This window comes from Capra hircus, chromosome 20 (assembly GCF_001704415.2).
Source record: "Capra hircus breed San Clemente chromosome 20, ASM170441v1, whole genome shotgun sequence".
Taxonomy (NCBI): domain Eukaryota; kingdom Metazoa; phylum Chordata; class Mammalia; order Artiodactyla; family Bovidae; genus Capra; species Capra hircus.
In genome coordinates, this window is record NC_030827.1 from 62,335,764 (window position 1) to 62,350,502 (window position 14,739).

At 43.6% G+C, this 14,739-nt stretch overlaps 1 protein-coding gene across 3 annotated transcripts in view; it reads left to right on the forward strand.

Annotated features, from left to right (window-relative positions):
- The window catches only part of CTNND2 (catenin delta 2), a 1,112,452-nt gene extending 1,106,539 nt beyond the window's left edge, over window positions 1-5,913 (forward strand). For all 3 annotated transcript variants that reach the window (XM_018065721.1, XM_018065722.1, XM_018065723.1), the window contains one exon: window positions 4,077-5,913. In XM_018065721.1, the coding sequence (XP_017921210.1) occupies window positions 4,077-4,337 (261 nt within the window). In that variant the 3' untranslated portion in view covers window positions 4,338-5,913. The remainder of the gene's footprint in view (window positions 1-4,076) is intronic.

Below are 14,739 nucleotides of genomic sequence, written 5' to 3' on the forward strand. Positions count from 1 at the left end.
GGACCGTGGAGTCAGCCAGGCGTGCATTCAAATCCCAGCCCTACCCCACCCCGAGCTGTGGCATCCTGCGCACGTTTCTTAGCTTCTCTGACCCTCAGTTTCTTCACCTATAAAGTGGGGATTGGATGAAAGGATGGATGGGAAGAAGGGAGAGGAAGGGAAAGAGAAAAAAGGAAATGGAGGAAGAAAGGAAAGGAGAAAATGAAGGAGGGAGGAAGAAGGGGAGAGACTGAGAGGGAGAAGGGTTGAGTGAGAGAAGGAGGTGGATTAGACAGATGAAGAGCTGGCTGATAGGTGGGCACATGGGCTTCCCAGGTGCTGCTAGTGGTAAGAACCACTTGCAGTGCAGGAGACCCAGGAGGCTTGAGTTCAGTCTCTGGGCTGGGAAGATCCCCTGGAGGAAGGCATGGCAACCCACTCCAGTATTCTTGCTTGGAGAATCCCATGACACAGCAGCCTGGGAGGCTGCAGTCCACAGGGTCCCAAAGAGTCAGACACAACTGAAGCGACTTCACACACACACACACACACACACACACACACACACACACACACACGGATAAATAGAAGGATGGATATAGACAGACATAAACATGCAATATGTGTCTCTAATAGTATGTACATATATATATACACAAGATTAAATAAAGAAAAATTTGTTTAATGGTTAATACAGTGCCTACTGAAGTAGAAACAGTAAGTCTTAGTTCTCTCCCCATGTAATTTTTCCAAACCTCCCTAATCTAACCCTGTGCGTGGTCCACACTTGGATAGCAGCACTGCGTCAGAGTGGAGAAGTTCCACGTGGTACCAGTTTTTCAAAGACCAGCCAAGGGCACCTTAGCCTATCCCATGATCAGGAGCGGCTGGCCTCAGCAATGTTTAATTGCAGATTCTGAAGTCCCCCTTCATGCCCAGGCTCTTAGGCTGACACACGTCTGAGCTCTGTGGACTATCACAGATGGACAGGAACCTCATTCTTTCAGCCACCATGAACTGGAAGTGTGAACCCTCCTGCATGGCAGCTGTGATGAAGTTGACTTCTCTGAAGAGCAGTTCTTTGACTCACTTGTGTAAATTAATTACATATGAAAGAGGGAGTTTTGCTTACTTAAGAGAAGAATTATGGGCAGGTCATTAGAAGCATTCATTCACACACAACGTACTAATTACAAATCATTATCTATTAACAAAGACCAATGTCTAGAGGATGTTTCCATGCTGAGCCTTAGTTAAATTAGCAGGGAATTACCAGGCACTCCAAAGTGATCAAAGTGTTCTTCAGGCAGCTTCCATCATTCCCACCAGACCTTCCCCGCCCCCCCCCCCCATGCACACACACATCATTCCCTGTGGGTTTTGTGGATGCTCTTATGCAGCAGCCCTGAGTATGGTCCTTGTCCCATGCCTTGAGGGTGTCCTCACTGTTGGAGCTTAGGAAAGGACCCCAGAGGCGTAGGAAGCCAGGCCCCCACATCTAAGTGCTAATTACTAGCCTATGAACACTCTTTGTTTTACTGTCCTTAAAGCGAAGGGGAAGGGAGAGAACTAATTCTAGACTTCTCTGCGCTCAAAGGCTCCTGTGATCCCTTTAGCCCCTCGAGGCCCCCTTGATCAGACAACAACCTGCAGAGCACAGGAGTGGAAATAGGGAGCACTGAGGGAGGCTGGAGAACATTGGTCAGTTCTGAAGACCCCTGCCCCCCACCCGACCAAAGGCTTCATAATCCCGTGTTATTCTCAAGCCCCATCAATGTTTTAAATTTATTTTTAATTGAAGAAAAATTGCTTTACAATATTGTTTGGATTCCCGTCACATCAATTCTTTTTTTTTTTTTTATTTTTAATTGGAAGCTAACTACAATACATCAACATGAATCCACCACGGGTATACACGTGTTCCCCATCCTGAACCCCCCTCCCTCCTCCCTCTCTGTACCATCCCTCTGGGTAATCCCAGTGCACCAGCCCCAACCATCCTGTACCCTGCAACGAACCTGGATTTGCAATTCGTTTCTTATATCATATTATACATGTTTCAGTGCCATTCTCCCAAATCATCCCACCCTCTCCCTCTCCCACAGAGTCCAAAAGACTGTTCTGTACATCTGTGTCTCTTTTGCTGTCTCGCATATAGGGTTATCGTTACCATCTTTCTAAATTCCATATATACGCATTAGTATACTGTATTGGTGTTTTTCTTTCTGGCTTACTTCACTCTGTATGATAGGCTCCAGTTTCATCCACCTCATTAGAACTGATTCAGATGTATTCTTTTTAATAGCTGAGTAATACTCCATTGTGTGTGTTCATCACATCAATTCTTAAATGAACCAAGTTAGGAAACATTTTGATCCTTCAGAGTGTAGACTGGGGATCTCATGCCTGATGATCTGAGGTGGAACTGATGTAATAATAATAGAAAAAAGTGCACAATAAATGTAAAGCATTTGAATCATCCTGAAACCATCCTCTGCGCCACATCTGTCTGTGGAAAAATTGTCTTCCATGAAATGGGTCCCTGGTGCCACAAAGTTGGGGACTGCTGGTGTAGACTATTTTGAATGGATTCCTTCCAAGGCTATGGTACATCACTTGGGCAGGTGTGATGGGATGGCCCTATTAGCAAGAAGCCTCCATCCTCCAGAGAGGTGTTGGCCGCAGCCCTCTGAGCTGGCAGGAAGATGCCCAAGTGACCCTGAGACCTTGTACATCTTCACTTTCTCTTCATCTGGGATGAAGCACTGAGGTGTGATGGAGGAAAATGCAGAGAAGATGAACAGAAACTATTTGTGTTCTGTGGAATCTAGTGTATACATCTTTAATTTAGAAAAGGTTAAGAGAGTCCCAGGGGCAGCAAAGAGATCAAAACAGTCAACCCTAAAGGAAATCAACCCTGAATATTCTTTGGAAGGACCAATGCTGAAGCTGAAGCTCCAATACTTTGGCCACCTGATGCGAAGAGCCAACTCACTGGGGAAGACCCTGATGCTGGGAAACATTGAGGGCAGGAGAAGGAGGCGACAGAGGATGAGATGGTTGGATGGCATCACTGACTCAACGGACATGAGTTTGAGCAAGCTCTGGGAGGTGGTGATGGACAGGGAAGCCTGGTGTGCTGCAGTCCAGTTGCAAAGAGTCCGACACAACTGACTTAGTCACTGAACAACAACAGCTGGTAAGATGACTCAGCTGTCTTGGAAGTTTGGGCTGCGTCTCAAAAAATTAAACATAGAATTGCATCAGATCCAATAATCCTACTTCTTGGTACATTTTTTGCTATTGATATTATGTAATCATCAAGTTGTGTCCAACTCTTTTACATTACCCTGCCAGAAATTGAAAGCAGGGAGCCAGACAAATCCTAGTGCTTCCATGTTCATAGCAGCATTATTTAAAAAGTAGAAATCATGATTGTCATCTATGGATGAATATGTAAACAAACACAGACTCTCCATACAATATTAATGAGTCTTAAAGAGCAAGGAAGTTCTGTCACTTGCTGCAACGTTGGTTAACCTTGAGGACATTATATAAACCTATAACTTTGAGGAGGTTAAGTGAAAGAAGCCAAACACAGAAGGACAACTACTGTATTATTCCAATTATATGAGGTATGTAGACTAGTCAAATTCACAGAGATGAAAATATCGATAGAATGGTGATTGCCATGAGCTAAGAAAAGGGGAGATGGGGATTTATGCTGAATGGATATAAGTTGTTGTTTGCAGTGATGAAAAAGTTCTGAAAACGTTTGGTATTGACAGTGACCCAGGCAACTTAAGTACTTAATGCCACCGAGTTATACGCAACGTGATGAACATGGTGACTTTATGTTATGTGTACTTTGCCAGAATAGTAATTTTATAAAAAGGTTATTTGGAATGACAGCACGTGGACTCAGGAGCCAACTCTGAAACAGAAAGTCAGTCAGGGAAGGGCAGTCCTGGTGACTGACCACATGGAGGACACTCAGAGCCTTGACTTTGAGGGAGGGTCAAGGGCATCGGCGGTGGGGGTCAAGGGCGGGTCGAGGGCAAACGCGCTAACCCAGATGGTTCTCCTTTCCTGGGCAGGTTTCAGCACAGCCAGCCCCACAGGAGCCCAGCAGAAAAGACTATGAGACCTACCAGCCGTTTCCGAATTCCACGAGAAACTACGACGAGTCCTTCTTCGAGGACCAGGTCCACCACCGCCCTCCCGCCAGCGAGTACACCATGCACCTGGGGCTCAAGTCCACCGGCAACTACGTCGACTTCTACTCGGCCGCCCGACCCTACAGCGAACTGAACTATGAAACGAGCCACTACCCGGCCTCCCCCGACTCCTGGGTGTGAGGCGGGCACCCCGGGGACCGTGCATGTGCATGCAGACCACAGACATTGCTATTTTTTTTCCCTGCAAATTTCGTTTGTTAAAGCCTGTTCCATAGGAAGGCTGGGATACCCAGGAAGGAAACAGTTAGGAGCTATTTTAGAAAGCTCCGTGAACGTTCACTTGAAAGTCAATAGAAAGTGATCCTCAATCTGACATCGGGCTACACCTGTCTAGTTCGGGCTGTAGAGTCTTAAGAAGTGCTTTCCACGGGATGTGGCCGAAGGCGGCACGGGAGGCGGTCAGGGTGACGGGGCACGAAGGTTATAAGCACAGAGGCGGTGACATAGTTCACACACTTTAGAGGGACGGCTTGTCACGCTTTGTTTACTCTCTTCATCCGTTGTGATTCTAGGCTTCAAGTTGCATTGGGGTTCCTCTGTACAGCAAGACGTTTCTTGCCTTTTGTTAATGCATTGTTGTAAAGTATTCAATGTACATTACAGATTAAAGAAGACAAGAGCATTGTGTATATTACACCAATGCCTCGGCGACTCCTCATCAATGGTTCTACATATTGCTTCGATTTCAAACTTTTGAAAGATGTATGGATTTCCAGTTTTTCTTTTTTCTTCCTCCCAGTAAAGTTTTAACAGGAAAAAAAAAATGGGGAAAAAAAGGAATATTTAGCAGTATTGTTCGTTCTGATATGTGAATTTGTTTGTGGCAACTAAACAAGGCATTCAGCAGTTTCTGACAATTAACATCCATCATTCCACACTCCTTGTCAACAAAGTGCTTTTTCACTGCCTAAAATTTTAGATGTAGATATTTGAAATAGATTTTTTCATTTATACCAGTTTTCTTTATGATGATACAGTGTTAAAAGAAAATAAATTACAATTGATCTGTCATCCATATTTGCTAAGAATGTCTATTTCCGAGGACCTATCTGACAAAAATACGCATTCTTGCTTGTGTGTCTGTGCGTGTGTGGGTGTGTGTCCACGTATGTACAAAAATGACCCGTGTGAGGTTTTATTTTGATAGAAGCAATTTCATTTGCTATTCATCTTGTACAAACTTTGTTTTTGCTCTTTAGTATAAATGTACATCAGTCTGTTCCTTTTGTACTCTATCTCTCTGACCATCTAGTGACTCAGGATATTAGGCCAGTGGAAGTAAAGTTATAGGATTTTCACATATTCACATGTTCTTGGATACCAAGCCTTTCTACGTGCCCATTTCCTTTCATGTTTAATGCCCTTAGAACATGATAAACTCAATAATTTCACTTTGGGGCCAATTACTTGAAATATCCACAGAAAATGTAAACTGCTCACCTTATTCACCCCTGAAACTTTTTTGTTCATGTGGCAGGGAGCAGTAGACAATTACGGATTTAGATGATTAAAAGCTAACTTGAAGCTAATGGTAGAATAGTGGTTAACAGAGCTAAGAAGTTAAGGCTAACCGTTCAAAAGGACACGGGCTGGGGGTAACTTAGCTTTGCTCTTTAGATGCAAGTGACTGAGGCCAATAGGTGCCTAGTAAATGTTAACTGTTCTTGAAAAAATAAAACATTAAATAACAAAAGAAGTTGGCTGCCATCTTCCTTTAAAACTTTCTCCCCTTTGCTTCTACATAGTTTAATTCAGCTCAGAGTCTAAAACTCATGGTTCTTTCTCCAAATTTAATAGCAACCAAAAGATTTCTTGTTCATGCATAGTTGTGCAAATGCAAAACTCATTTCCAGGAGAGAGCAGCAGACAGACATTTTCATATCAATTGTCCCACAGTTCCTCACAAGTTGGACCTTCTTGCACTATTTACTATAGGAAGACACCTTTCTGAGTCCCCTCCCAGGAAGGCTCCAGCCCCTGTGAAAGTGAAAGTGAAAGTTTAGTCGCTCAGTCGTGTCCAACTCTTTGCGATCCCATGGACTGTAGCCTACCAGGCTCCTCTGTCCACGGGATTTTCCAGGCAAGAGTGCTGGAGCGTGTTGCCATTTCCTTCTCCAGAGGATCTTCCTGACCCAGGGGTCAAACCTGGATCTCCCACAATGTAGGCAGACACTTTACTGTCTGAGCCACCAGGGAAGTCCCCAGCCCCTGTAGAGAGAGAGAAATATGTAGCTTCAAGGACAGTCTTTCCATTCCATTCCTGTCATAGAATGAAATAGTAAAGCTCATCAAGGCAGAGGCAGGTATAGACGTGATTTGTGCATAACTGAATAACTGGTTTAGCTTCTCCAAAAGGAATCAGAAAGACTCATTCCCAGGCTTAAGTTGTGCAGGGAGAAGTTAATGTGTGTCCCAGAGCCCTTATCCTAGCAGGAGCTGTGTATTTCCTGTGACTCTGAGTCTGTATGGTCCAGCACTGGCAACCTTTGAAGACAGATGTCTCTGCTGCCTGTGGTTCTATGAGAGCACATTGCACCAGGCTGACGTGAAAGGATTCAGCTAGAAGCCTCCGGAGCCAGAGTTAGAGCTAGGAGACAGTCAATTCAAAATGTTCATAGTTACTCAGGTTGCATCCTTTTCATCATTTTCTCACACTCACAAACACAGGGAGAGAGAGAAAGGACAGATGATGATAGATTATAAGTAGAGAGAGGAATAGATGGATAGAGAGATGATGATGGTAGCTGGATAGATGATAGATGAGATTTCATCTGAAGTGTGACATGGCCAGAGCCCATCCTTTTCCTTGGCAATAAAGGTTGATCCACATATGATTTATTAGTTATAGCATGGGTGTATTGGACAAAAGTCCAAAGTGGCAAGAAACATTGCTTTTGCTTTCATTGTGCTGAAGTGACCATGTGTGACCCTGCCCCCATAAGTGGCTGCCTCTTGGGTCAACAAGAGCCTGCAGACCTTGGATTGTCTACTGAAATGGGACTGGTGTCTTTCAGAGGAAAAGAGATGAAAAAAGAATATAAAAATTTCCTCTTAGTCCTTATGGTGGACCATGGATACACCCAATGTATTCAATAGGATGTGAAATCCAAACATTATATATGAAAAAAAAAATTCATTTGAGAGCTTTGATCACCAAGGCCTAATAGAACACTTCATGTGTGTGTGTGTGCTAAGTCACTTCAGTTATGTCTGCCTCTTTGCAACCCCATGGACTGTAGCCCGCCAGCCTCCTCTGTCCATGGAATTTTCCAGGCAAGAATACTGGGGTCGGTCACCATTCCCTCCTCCAAGGGATCTTCCCAACCCAGGGATTGAACCCATGTCTCTTATGTCTCCAACACTGGTAGGTGGGTTCTTTACCACTAGCACCAGGTATAAAAAATCTTAATATTTTCATAGGAGTAGGACCACTTTAAGGAGCACTTAAAATCTACTCCTGTGAAAATGTTAAAATTTTCATATTGATTCTGTTTTAATACCACAATTAACTATTTCAGTCCTCATTGTCAATCATGAGTTAGACAACAAAATATCAGACAGGTTTAGGAGAATGAGGATGACCCAATGTGACATCATACTTGATGATAAGGTTAACCAGTGATGATCCAATTTTTGTTAATAAGGCTCAGACATTATGGAAAACTGCTATGAAAAAATGAAAGTGCTTAAATTGATATATATATATATAATGTTCTTGTTTAGTGGTTAAGTCATGTCCAACTCTTTGCGACCCCATGGATTGTAGCCCACCAGGCTCCTCTCTCCATGGGATTTCCCAGGCAAGAATACTGGAGTGAGTAACCATTTCCTTCCTCAGGGAATCTTCCCGACCCAGGGACCAAACCCACATCTCCTGCATTGGCAGATGGATTCTTTACCCCTGAGCCCCCAGGGAAGCCCTCATCTCATATACATATGCATGTATAAATTTATTTGCTCTGTCTTATTTCTCTTACTTCAGCTCTTCTTCAGTGACTGATGTTTTCCACGTGTATCTGAGAGCTATGTCCCTGAGAAACGAGGTTTGACTGTAAGAAGACATGGTGTTTTCACTCAGCAGATTCTCAGCCAGGGCTGGATTCCTTGAGGACAAGTCAGCTATGGAGCTGACAGTGGAGCTCTGCTCCACTCAGGATCAGCCACTGACGCTCCGAGGCTGGAGGCTGGACTCACTAACAACTCAGTCATGTAAACGCCCAGCTCTTGGGCCTGAGTAGCTGAGGGCAAGAAAAGCTGCAGCCCTTCAGACACCCCTGGGCTTCCCAGGGGGCTCAGTGGTAAAGAATCCACATGCCAGGGCAAGAGACGCAGGAGACATGGGTCCAATCCCTGGGTCAGGAAGTTCCCCTGGAGGAGGATATGGCAACCCACTCCAGTATTCTTGCCTGGAAGATTCCATGGATAGAGAAGCCTGGAGGGCAACAGTCCATGGCGTTACAAAGAGTCAGACATGGCTGAGCAACGAAGCACGCACATACACAGTCATCCTGTGAGGTCTCCCCACATGCTCTGTCCAGCAGGGATGCTTTAGAAACGTCTTACAGGTCATCTCAAGGTTCCCAAAGTCTATGTCCCAAGATAAAGAATCAGGCACAAGTCAAGAGGGACTCCACTAGTCAATGCAATTGCAAAATATCGCTCAGTTCCACAGGGACAAGGGTGGAAATAGGCTCCGTATCTTGGGGCAGAAGGAGAGCAGCGGTGGCAAGATTATGGAAGAGGTTGTAGCACTGGAAATACCATACCACTGTTGTCTTTCTGATACTATCTACCAGCCTACTATAATACTGATAACATTTTGCTTTAATAAATTCATCTTCTTTGATGTGTAGCCAATATTTCTTAATAATGGCCAAAGCAACATCTTCTTATAAGAAGTAAAAACCAAATAATATAGCTTACAAAAATGGGAGAAAAAATTCATATTCTTAACATCAAAAGGAAAGGTCTTGGGGTTGTGTTTCTCTTCAGCTAAATACAATCATGGAAGTGTGGTTCCTGGCAGCCAGAGGACAACCACAAGGGGACCAGAATAAATTGAAGTCAAAGCTGAGGACAGCAGATTAGAGAGACTGAAAGAATTGGGCTCTTCTCCGTAATTACTTGAAGGGCATCACTTTTCCCAAATATTCCCAAATGGGCCATCATTAAGCCCTTATACCCACATTCTAGAAACTCTCTCTTGCTGTCTCCTATGATGTAACAGAAGGCTGAACAGATGAAAGAAATCCCAAGACCAAGACTTATATTCACATCATCATGTCCTCAGAATGCCTGCATGCTAGGTCACTTCAGTCATGTCTGACTCTATGTGACCCCATAGACAGAAGTTGGCCAGGCTCCTCTGTCTGTGGGATTTCCCAGGCAAGAATACTGGAGTGGGTTGCCAGTTCCTTCTTCAAAGGATTTTCCCAACCCAGGGATAGAAACTGAGTTTTTATGATGCCTGCATTGGCAGGCAGGTTGTTTTTTTTTATTTTTATTTTTACTACTAGAGCCACCTGGAAAGTCCATCCTCCAAATAGGAATATGCTTTTATGAAGACAGGAAAATAGATGGGTTTTTTTTAAGTGTTAATTTTTAGTAAACAGAGAGGCATTCTGTAGCCACTTTCTCTAGTCATCATTCCGTCCAGTCATGTATGCTATAGATTCGTAACTGAATGGGTCTGGAATTGTGTTACTGCCTCAATACATTATCAATATTAGAGGAATTTCTGGTTCTTAAGCAGCTATTTTCTCCATGGGCTCATGATCTAATGAGAACAAATGAAAGCTGATTAGAGGGTTGAAAGAACTAAGGAGTAACACAGGTCTGACGTATTGAATGTTGCTGGATACAGCTTTCTTCTGAGTCATGTCGTCTTTGGGAATGCATCGTTTCCGAATGGGAATGTCTGATGACTTCTCCCTCTGTCACTTCCTCCACTGCTAACACGCGCCACCTAAATTATCAACACAATGTGATTACTGCCTTCTCTGTTCCCACGATTCCCAGTCTCAAGGCAAACTCATTAACACTGGTACCTGAGCCCCTCTAAAGAAGATCAAAGCTAACTCTGAAGTTCGTAGCAATGAAACGTTGCTACAACGAATGACTCTGGCTCTCCAAGCACAGGCTCTGCCAACAGTTGCCCAGACCACTCACAAGCTCCATTACAGAAGCATCTCATCCAGGCATTCCGTTCACTCAAGATTCTGAAGGGCAGAATCTTTACTTCCCAAGAGTTTACCATGCGTGCTCGCGAGCTCAGTTGTGGCTGCCTCTTTGCAACCCCATGGACTGTAGCCCTCCAGGCTCCTCTGCCCATGGACTTTTCCAGGCAAGAATACTGGAGTGGGTCCACATTTCCTCCTCCAGGGTATCTTCCCCACTCAGGGATCGCACCTGCGTCTCCTTCATGGGCAGGTAGATTCTTTACCACTGAGCCAGCTGGGAAGCCCAAGAGTTAACCATAAACCTTTTTTGAAAAGAAGCTGTTGGTCACAGAACTGGTAGCAGGTGTGCTCATGGCATTGGAAGGGTGAAATTAGGACCCAGGAGGTAATTATAGTAAAGCACCTATGAAATAGACATGAAAGGACAAGGAAACCTAGGTTTTTTAACAGTCCTCTTTCGCTTTAGACTACTCCAGAGGTGTCCAGCAAGCCAGAGAGGAGATTGGCAGTCCCTTTTGGGTGGATGTTCACTGGGAGGGCAGTCACTAGCCCAGTTATGAGGACGTCATAAACTTTTCTCTGCGATTAATTTTGACCCTACTACAGTTTGAAAGATAGAGCTATATTTTTAATAATTTAATAGGACTGTAGCAAGAAATCTTCCCATATTTTTAAAATGTTAACCAATATTTAATTAAGGTTACCAGAATTAGCAAATTAAAATATAAAACACCCAGTGAAAATTAAATTTCAATGAAATAGCCAATAATCTTTTAAACCTAAGTATGTTTCATGCAATACTTGGAACATATTTACAATAAAATTTTTTTTCATTGTTATTTGAAATTCAAATATAATTGAACATCTTCATTTTATCTGGCAAAACTAATTTGCCCTAAATTTCTGCCATCATTTTGCTAAGGAGTAATGCTTTATAGAAAAGTAAAAATGAATTCCAGAATTTATTACTTGATTAATCTTATTTTACATGTGTATATATACATAAATATGCACACTATATATATATATACACATATGTATGTAATATATATAATAGTGAAACACAGAGTTAGGCCTCAGAAACCTGATTTCTTCTTCCTTATTAGTAAACAAGGGGTGATAACATATGTTATGCTTCCCCTTTGCAATTTTTGTGAAGATCAGGTTAGGCTTATGACCAGCATGCTGGTGAATATTTGACAACTGACTCTCCAAAAAACGAAAAGAAAAATTCCTTGATTTACAGTATTTGCCCGTTTCTATGATGCAAACGCACACACCAATTGTCAAGTTGGTAGTGTGATGTCACAAACACAGAGTCAAAAATGGTGCTCTATTGGCAATAAGCCAATATATTATCTCCAGGATATAGATAAAACAGACATAATTAAATAATCTCAAGAGCACAAGTAATAGTAAAATGTAGTAAAATACTTAGGTTGTGTTGGATTCCAAGTAATAATTACCATTATTTGCTACATAATTAATTTAATTCTAAATCTAGATTACAGGATACTTAGTAATTGCTGCATTTAACCATCATTTTGCAAATTCCTGCTGACACAGGCCAGCTCTAGGACCTATGTATGACTGCTTATGACACTGTGAACTGCGACCCAAACATAAGTTATAAACATTCACTCACTGACCAACATTGACGGAAGTTACCATGTAAGAGGCATGCTAAAAAAAATCTTGGAAAACACGCAACAAGGAAAGCAGTGCAGTGCAGAAGCACAGACAGCTTTCTAAGGGTGCAGATCCAGGTGAAAGAGACGGTTAACCGACGGGTGGAGGGCAGTGCTGGCCATCACCCATGCTAGTGCGTGCCCTGCCCTGAGAGAGAGATGGACTAGAGGGGTGGAGGGGGCAAATCCCCGAGTCGGGAAAGCTCTGTGGAGGGCAGAGCAAGGGAAGGGTGCCAAGGCGAGGCATGTGGAGAAGAACTGGGGGACAGAGTTGTGGAGAAGAAGGATTCATGAATTGGAGGGCATCTCCCTGCCCAGGCCCAGTACTGGACCAGGAGCAGCTGGAGCAGGGATGGATTTAGACCCTGGGCTCCCCATTTTCCTAGAGTCTTTAAACCTGATTCTGCAAAGAACAAGCCCAGAAGAGAGGAAGTGTTAGTTGCTCCGTTGTGTCAGACTTTGTGGCCCGATGGACTGTGTAGCCCGCCAGGCTCCTCTGTCCATGGAATTCTCCAAGCAAGAATACTAAGTGGGTTGCCAATTCCCTCCTCCAGGGGAGGGGAGGAAAAGCCATCATAAAGACGACAGCTGTGGCACGTCTTGTTTTAGAAAAATAAAGTAGAACTCTGTTTCCAACCTTGGCTGTCTTGAGGCAAATAAGTGCTCCTGCTACCTGGTGACAACATTACACAGCTACTTCTGGCTGTTACAGTAAGTGAATTACTGTGGCTCAATCTGATCTTCACATACCTTGCAAGATGGGAGCATAAGATATATTACCACCCCCGTTTACTAACAAGGAAAGAGAGACCCAAACATTACCTCGCTTATTCAAACAGGGTTTTTGAATCCTAACTCTGTGTTTTCATCATTATATAAACTATATACATAATTATTTGTATATTGTTGTTGTTCGGGCCAAACAACTAACAGGGAGCCCCACCTATCAGCAGACAATTGGATTAAAGATTTGCTGAGCATGGCCTTGTCCACAAGAACAAGACCCAGTTTTCCCACAGCCAGTTCCTCCCATCAAGAAGCTGGCACAAGCCTCTTATCCTCATCCATCAGAGGGAAGACAGAAGAAGTTTGAACTATAACCTCACAGCCTCCAGAACAAAAACCACAATCACAGAAAGCTAGCCAAAATGATCACATGGACCACAGCCTTGTCAAATCAATGAAACTATGAGCCATGCCGTGTAGGGCCACCCAAGACGGACAGGTCATTGTGGAGAGTTCAGACAAAACATGGTCCACTGGAGAAGGGAATGGCAAACCTCTTCAGTATTATTGCCTCGAGAACACCATGAACAGTATGTGTGTGTGTGTATATATATGTATAAAACAATGAAGATCAATCAAGTGGTGGACTTTGGAATTTATATTTACTTTGCTATAAAGCAGTACGCCCTAGAAAAATAATGGCAGAAATATAGGTTAAATTAGGTTTGCCAGGTAGAATGCAAGATACCCAATTTTATTTGACTTTCAGATAACAGTGGAAAAAATTTTCATGGTAAAATCTTTCTACAGCTGCCATAGCAAATCGCCACATAGTCAATGGCTTAAAAACAGAAATGTGTTACCTGCAGAGGTCAGAAGTTCAAGATGGGTGGGCAGAATTCTGTTCCTTTGGGGACTTTGGGGGAGAATCAGTTTCTTTACTCTTTGCAGCTTCTGCAGATCATGGGCTTTCCTCAGCACCATCTTTAAAGTCAGCAGCACAGTTCTTCAGACAAATCTCTGTCTGACTGGCTCTCCTGCTTTCTCTGTCTCTCTTAACCTTAGTCTCATATCTCCCTCTCTCCCTTATAAGAACCTTTGTAATTACATGGACAATCTCCCCATTTCACTCTCTTTAACTCAATTACGTCTGCAAAGTCTGTTTTGCCAGGTAAGCCAACATACTCACCAGCCTGTGGATGAGGATGCAGATAGCTCTGGGAGGGATTTAGCCTGTCTACTACCTCTGGCTTTGCTGTAGAGTCATACAGTTCAGTTCAGTCACTCAGTCGTGTCCGACTCTTTGCGACCCCATGAATCGCAGCACACCAGGCCTCCCTCTCCATCACCAACTCCCGGAGTTCACTCAGACTCACGTCCATCGAGTTCGTGATGCCATCCAGCCATCTCATCCTCAGTCGTCCCCTTCTCCTCCTGCCCCCAATCCCTCCCAGAATCAGAGTCTTTTCCAACAAGTCAACTCTTGGCATGAGGTGGCCAAAGCACTGGAGTTTCAGCTTCAGCATCATTCCTTCCAAAGAAATCCCAGGGCTGATCTCCTTCAGAATGGACTGGTTGGATCTCCTTGCAGACCAAGAGACTCTCAAGAGTCTTCTCCAACACCACAGTTCAAAAGCATCAATTCTTCAGCGCTCTGCCTTCTTCACAGTCCAACTCTCACATCCATACATGACCACAGGAAAAACCATAGCCTTGACTAGATGGACCTTAGTCGGCAAAGTAATGTCTCTGCTTTTGAATATGCTATCTAGGTTGGTCATAACTTTTCTTCCAAGGAGTAAGCGTCTTTTAATTTCATGGCTGCAGTCACCATCTGCAGTGATTTTGGAGCCCCCCAAAATAAAGTCTGACACTGTTTCCACTGTTTCCCCATCTATTTCCCATGAACTGATGGGACCTAATGCCATG